This window comes from Sphaeroforma arctica, assembly GCF_001186125.1.
Source record: "Sphaeroforma arctica JP610 unplaced genomic scaffold supercont1.330, whole genome shotgun sequence".
NCBI classification, from domain to species: domain Eukaryota; class Ichthyosporea; order Ichthyophonida; genus Sphaeroforma; species Sphaeroforma arctica.
Window position 1 is genome coordinate 41,284 of NW_014040228.1, and position 7,389 is coordinate 48,672.

Genomic DNA, 7,389 nt, shown 5'->3' on the forward strand with positions numbered 1-7,389 from the left:
ATATATATGAGTGTGTGTGTGTATGTGTATGTGTGTGTATGTGTGTGTGTATGTTGTGTGTGTGTGTGTGTGTGTGTGTGTGTGTGTGTGTGTGTGTGTGTGTGTGTGTATACTAAACGCGCACACAGACACATGGGAGTAGCGACGAAAGGTGAAGAACACTTCCTGCAGACAGGCGCAGCTTTATCAACTCCAACAGATGGAAACGCGCGTGACACCGGGTTTCGGCGACTTATATAGTTACATACCTCGCAAAAATCGGCAGCACAGGCCTGAATCCAAATGTATTTTGTATTGAATTCATCGACTTCGTTACGTACGTAGGTGTCAACACTAGCGTTCGGGTGCGTGTAGCGTTGCTGGTGAGTCGCTTCAAACTACTGAGCGCTACGGAGAAAGACATTATAGTGATTGAAACTGAATTTACTGAGCGGCGACGTGTCTATGTGAAATGATGTCAGTGCTATTTGTGAAAAGTAGACATATGCCAATCACCCAGAAGGCTTTGTTTCAGAAGAAGGCTAAAGTAAATATCATACATATTTTTCATTTTAGCATATGAGTTTGTTCTGCCAAGCATAGTTGCCCACGCCCCACGGCCTTCGAAATAAATTTAAAATTATAATTACACGCACTAGAAGAGAAGGCGTTCTTTTTTTAAAGGAGAAAACAACAACAGAAAAAAAGCAAAAACAATACCTCACGTCTCACGATTGTGGTCTCTTCGAGTCTTCTCGTCTTGTGTGATAAATGATAATCATGTAAATATTATAAATTTAAATAAGTAAATAAACACCCCGCCTTGTACATTATACATAGCAGATGAACACTTCCGCAGTGATTTGGCTACTGACTACGCACTGCAGTGAGTCAGCTGCAAAGTAGTACCCGCCATGCACTGGATACTGAATGTGCTAGCAGTCTTTCTGTCTGTGGTGGTAGGGTTTGTCATAACTAACATCCCAGACATTGACCCTCATCCAATGGTCCACCAGCCACTGCGCCCTCTGCCACAGCGAGGAGACGCGCACGTGACTGCGCTGGACAACGTCGAGTACTTGTTTGCCGACGACAATTCCTTCGTAGGCCCAGAGTCCTTTGTGTTTGTGGACGACGACACCGCCGTTACAGGCATCAACGACGGCCGCATAGTCAAAATAACAGGTGTGTGAGTGCAGCTATTGTCAGAATAACAGGTGTATGAATGCAGATATTGTCAAAATATTAGGTGTGTGAATGCGCTTATATGAATCCGAATAGGTCATGTGTAGAGAGCCGTGCGTTGGTGGCTAACTTCTGCACTTGTTTGTGAGTTGTTCTGAGTTGACGTACTAAGAGTGCAGTTAGTGGGCAGTTGCGTTACACACTTCGAGTGCGTTCGTGCGTATTCAGTGCCTTCGATCTGTAGCGCACATCACATGTGTGTGAATCTATTGCCCTGCACGCCTACTGACTCGAATGGGTGCGCATGTGTGCTGTAGTTGCTAGTCGATGTGACTGTGCCTTGTTAGTCATTGGCACATATCACGTTTAGCACCTGCGCAACATTTTTTGTTGTCTGTTGTGTTGTGTTGTGTTTGTTTGTAGTGTTTTATGGTTTGTGTTGTGTTGTATTGTGTTGTTTGTGTGCGTAGTGTTGTATGGTTTTTGTTGTTTAGGGTTTAGCTCAGTCAGTATAGCGCATGTGTTGTCTGTCGCAAGTGCCGAATTCTCTAAGCATTAGCTGCAGGCGCCTACCCGAAACTCCACTGTGATGTGTCGTACTTAGTGCCCCTGTTGCTATGGCAACATGGCGCGTATTAATTAAACGTATAAGCTGCCTGTTGTTGTGTGCATGCTGGGTTGCCTGCTCTATAGCCTCGGCAGCTATGCGCACTGCAGGAGATGGAATAAGGCATCAGAGATCACCTACTGGTTGCATGGACACTCCACTGCAATCCACATGCTAAAACCCACAAGACAGACAGCTTTGTGCATGCTGATGGTGTTCATATTATGTCTTTTACATATGATTTTCATTAGACAGACAGCTGTGTGCATGCCAATGGTGTGCACATTCTGACTCTCACATATGATATCCATTAGACAGGCAGCTGTGTGCATGCCAATGGTGTTCTTATTCTGACTCTCACATATGATATCCATTAGACGGACAGCTGTGTGCATGCCAATGGTGTTCTTATTCCGACTCTTATATATGATATCCAGGTCTAGTAAAGGGCCCCATTCGCTATAATGAAGTGACACGCACAGGTGAGTATGTGGAGGGGTGTGGTGACATTGATAAGGAGCTCGTGTGCGGCAGACCGCTCGGGATGAAACTGTATCCACTGGACACAAACAAACTGATAGTGGCAGACAACCATGTAAGTGCACCCCGAGTGATAGTGTAGGGTTATAGAGTTAGGGGGTTTGAAGAAAACATTACATTGTTACCTGCAGCACATGTACCTGCTACTTAGAGAAGCACACCTCTGGTCACCAGGGTAACGGCAGTTGAGGCGCAGTTGCTTCGGGGTACAGTTGACTGGTATGGCCAACACCGCTGCCTCGTGCAATTACGATAGCGATGGTGGTCAGTATTGTCTGTGGCTGTTGCGTAGTCTCTGCAAGTGATGCATGTGCCGCTTCGGTGCCATCGTGCCTACGTGATGTTGTGAATGTTTTCTGCAGATACATCACCTTGTCCTCTGCGTGTGTGACATGTGTTGCATGTGCATCCCTTTCTCTCGTGATAGTATGTCTTCTGCGTGTGTGGTGAGCGTGGCTGAATTCTTGTCCACGGCATTGCGTGCCCTATGTATCTGCTCAGAAGATGTCCCATTTTATTTCAACCTGCGATGTATCTATGTAATAGCTACACACTTGTTCTAGTAAGTGCGTCTTCCTTGAGTGGTACCCCCGAGTGTTTCTGTTGCCCTATACTTGTACGGGTCTTCTACACCCTGCGTTTGACGTAGAGGGTATCACCGTTTAGATAATTGTGCTATCCCTGTAACAGACTGGTTGCACTCGTGTCTGGATAGTTTCATTTGCGCAGAATATGGTCTAAGTATATATATATATATATATATATATATATATATATATATATACATATTTATGTTTTTATATATTTATATGTATGAGTATATGTATATATATATATGCCGCACTCTCTATATATTCTTATATTCCGATGCATGTACGTCGCGTGTGGTTCTCTTTCTGTCCAGTTCTTATCCTCCGACCTATGTCGAAAGGAATGCCTTACAATTAAGCAGTGTGGAATGATTGTCTGTCATGTGTGCGAGCGTGAGTGTAGTGGCTGTAGCATGTCAATTGCCTGATGCACTGGTAGTGACTGTTTGTTGGTGATAACGCAGGGTATTCTCATGGTTGATCTCACCAGTGGTGCTGTGGATGTGCTGGCGAGCCCACAAGACCACAACCTGACACTGCCCAACGACATCGAAGTGGCCGACAACGGCGACATCTACTGGACACACTCGGGTGAGCAGTTGTGTGTGTGAGCGTTGGTTGTGAGTGCTTTGATTGTGAGTGCTGTGGTTGTGAGTGCTGTGGTTGTGAGTGCTTTGATTGTGAGTGCTGTGGTTGTGAGTGCTTTGATTGTGAGTGCTGTGGTTGTGAGCGCTTTGGTTTTGAGTGCTTTGATTGTGAGTGCTGTGGTTGTGAGTGCTGTGGTTGTGAGTGCTGTGGTTGTGAGTGCTTTGATTGTGAGTGCTGTGGTTGTGAGCGCTTTGGTTGTGAGTGCTTTGATTGTGAGTGCTGTGATTGTGAGTGCTATAGTTTTGAGTGCTTTGATTGTGAGTGCTGTGGTTGTGAGTGCTTTGATTGTGAGTGCTGTGGTTGTGAGTGCTTTGATTGTGAGTGCGGTGGTTGTGAGTGCTGTGATTGTGAGCGCTTTGGTTGTGAGTGCTTTGATTGTGAGTGTTGTGGTTGTGAATGCTGTGGTTGTGAGTGCTGTGGTTGTGTGTGCTCTGATTGTGAGTGCTGTGGTTGTGAGTGCTGTGGTTGTTAGTGCGTTGGTTGTGAGTGCTTTGGTTGTGAGTGCTGTGGTTGTTAGTGCGTTGGTTGTGGGTGTGAGTACTTTTAGTTTGATAAATCAGGTATTGTGAACGGTGCAATTGGGGTGAGAATGTGATGTTATTGCCTTTTAGACTTCAAATAGACACCTAAACCCTAAACCCTGAAGTCTGCTGATATCACCCTCACTTGACTCTCCCTGCACTGAGGCAGCAAGGTTGTGAATTACGCTCAGCAATAGCCAATCTGTCACGAAAGAGGTGTGGTGATGTGAACTTATGGGACTGGTTTCGTATCATTTAGTCACCATCTCAATCCCTCACATGCTTGATCTGCCTGTGCAGGCCCTACTTATCGACATACAATACACCATGTTATAATGGCGTGTGCACCCTCTGGTAAACTATTCAAGTACAACCGCGACTCTCAGAAGGTACCTTTGGTGATTTATGTGTGTGTGTGCCACTTAGTCCAACCATGTTACCCGGCAGTGCAATAGCTTATGAATGCAACGCAGTACTGAGTACTTGGCGTAGGCAATTTTGATCGAGCCTTCTAGTCGCTGTTGTGGTCGTAGTCTATGGTGTGCGTTTTGCCTGCGTTGTAGTAGCCAGAGTGTAGGCTGCCCATTTGCTTTCCAGATTGTATTATCGCTTCGAGAGGGTGTTGTTGGCAGACTGTTTGCCACGTGTGGTCCGTATGATTTAAAGCATGCAGACACAAGGATTCGACAAGTGAGGGAATTGACATCTGTCGTATGAGTTAAAACGGATGGGTGACGTACTGCATGGGCACCGGCACAGTTTACATCTGAATTGTGAGTGCGAAGTCTTAAACCTAAAACCCCAAAACCCTAAAACCCAAAGACGCATACCACCAACTAATAGGTGGAAGTGTTGAAAGACGATCTGAGGTTCCCAAATGGAATCACGATGAGTCATGACGGGAAACGCCTACTGATAGCCAGCTGTTGCACCGCATCTGTCAATCAGTTTTATCTTGAGGGCCCTAAGATGGGCACAGTGGAGCCGTTCATCACTGATCTGCAAGGTGGGCATAACTGTGTGAACTATACTACAGTATGCATATAGTTACATATCCAACTATTACTACAGTCTACATATAGTTACATATCCAACTATAACTACAGTATGCATTTAGCTAAATATCCCATGCTTAGAGGCCCCGATTTGTGACTGCAAGTTTCATGTGATGCTGCGCCAGCGCCCATTTGTGGCGGATAAAAAGTTCGAAGCGAAATGTCGAAATAAGCTTAATTTGATCGATGGACTCTGCCCGTACAAACCTCAACAGTCCATTGCAGACAATGAATCTGTGTATGTATGAGATGACTTTGCGGGTGGCCTATGTGCGTCTTCCTATGCCATCGTTACCTACCAACATATCTCACGGATGCTTGTCGTCATATAGCGTACCGGTTCTCTTGTTGAACTGGTACTGTTCGTATTAGTTTGCGTACACCCAGATCTACGGATTCGCATCAGGCGGGAATAGTAATGACAAACGCATAACAATCGACAGGCACGCCAGACAACATCCGTCGGAATGTGCGAGCGGATGGTAAAGTATCGTATTTTGTGGGTTTAGGGAGTAAGCGTTCGGCACCATTTGCGCTGGAAAACCTTGTCGGTAAGTGGAATGCTTGCCATAATTTGTGCGTGTCAAATAATCTAATGACGAATTACCAGACTTTGTTGTAGTATTTTCGAGTGAGTGGCAGCTTCATCAGCTGTCAATATGCGGGAGCATCCTATTTGCATTGATCTGATTCTACAGCCACTTCTCATAGATGTCATTTCCTATCCACCCTGCTGTACTGGCTTTCTAAAGCGCAAACTTTCTGACTCACAATTATCGCTTATTTATTAACCAAATCAAACACTATCCACTATCATACTGCTCTCGATATCTCTGGCCGAAAACTTGCCCATCTAAGGCCCTTACCCGTTCATCAAACGAGTGATTGCTAGCCTTCCACTGAACACATTTTCGTCGCTCGTACCAAAGTATGGGGTTCAAATAAGTCCGTTTACGATTACCTGTGCTTGATTTTCTTGCATGTCTATTCGCACATCTGCAGCCTTTTCGCGGAGTTGAATGATTGTTGAAACAATACGCGACAACCGTTGAGTTCTTCTCACTAACACCTCACGGCATTCGCTTATGCTCGAGTTTTCATCGGAACAGCTGTTCTCATACAACTCTTACTCTTCAATCGATTCTGCGACAGAAGCGTCGCTATTGAGCAAGTACACAGATCACGTATCATTCTGAGTGTTGTTTTTATCGTGTTCCTGCTAGATTTGGTCAGGTACTAGACCTCCGTGAAGATGATAGAGATCCCACCAAGGGAACCATAGGCCACTACTATATCGACTACCAAGATAGGAAAGTGGATGGCAAAAGTGTGTATTGGGCAAGTGAAGCCGAAATACATAACGGTTATTTGTACATCGGCAGCTGGTGTGCTCCATACCTTAGTCGGGTAAAAATTGAATAGCGCAACATACTGGTCAAAATTAGATGCATACTGCGTTTAGAAACGCAACAACTATCATGAGGGCAGTTGTAATTTATCAAGTGTATATGAGCCATAAAGAATCCTTCTTCCCTGAAAATTCATCCGTATTTTCTGTTGCTAAAATTCTGGCCTAAATATATTGCAAATCACACTTTATGTTTTGGAGCAACACAACGGCCCTGCGATTGATCAAATTGGGACTGGCATCCAAGTGGTGAAGTATCCACAGCATATTGATTAAGCTCTCAATTTCGCGGGTGGAGTTGGGAAATACGGTAATTTCAAAGGGGTCTTCTACCTATTGTAGGGGTGTGTGCGGAGTATTAAACAATGATATTTAGCCAGCCAAAACCCCCGATGTACTCTAAGCTGCTTTCGCCTGTCGACCTGCCTCGCCTGCTGCCCATCGGTACTCAGTGGTAGCCTAACTTTATAATACTGCATAGGTTACTCAGTGGTAGCCTAACTTTATAATACGGCATAGATTATATATGCTAATGTTATAATACTGTATAGGTTTTCGGTGAGATATGTGAAGGGATCTTGTTTCGTGATAGTTTTGACAAGTTACAACAGATAGAGTTGGTGGATTTAATGGGCAATGTAGTATCGCTGAAACATTCACCGCGACCCTCCCTGAAAGCCCAATCCTCGGCATGTCAATAAAATACGAATTGACACTCCTGAGATTGTAATTTATAATAAAATGTATAAAAAACTGAAGAAGAAGTCCACCTAAGGGGTTACACAGAATAAGAAATGAGTGCTGCTTGAACCGAGTCGGAATTGCATACTCTACACTTCAGAAACTTCAACAGTAT

The 7,389-nt window shown here is 44.7% G+C and overlaps 1 protein-coding gene across 1 annotated transcript; it reads left to right on the forward strand.

Annotated features, from left to right (window-relative positions):
• The first annotated feature begins 821 nt into the window (after positions 1–821).
• SARC_05268 (hypothetical protein) lies at positions 822–6,661 on the forward strand. Its single transcript, XM_014300880.1, has 8 exons — positions 822–1,164; positions 2,209–2,366; positions 3,366–3,492; positions 4,371–4,459; positions 4,914–5,076; positions 5,569–5,676; positions 5,984–6,053; positions 6,349–6,661. Exons 1-8 carry the CDS (start codon positions 894–896, stop codon positions 6,545–6,547), a joined length of 1,185 nt encoding a protein of 394 aa, XP_014156355.1. The 5' UTR covers positions 822–893; the 3' UTR covers positions 6,548–6,661.
• Positions 6,662–7,389: the final 728 nt, after the last annotated feature.

Coding starts and splice junctions, on each gene's coding strand:
- SARC_05268 (XM_014300880.1), top strand. CDS start 894: ATGCACTGGATACTGAATGTGCTAGCAGTCTTTCTGTCTGTGGTGGTA. Junction 1,165..2,208: donor CCGCATAGTCAAAATAACAG/GTGTGTGAGTGC, acceptor TATGATATCCAG/GTCTAGTAAAGGGCCCCATT. Junction 4,460..4,913: donor ACAACCGCGACTCTCAGAAG/GTACCTTTGGTG, acceptor ACCAACTAATAG/GTGGAAGTGTTGAAAGACGA.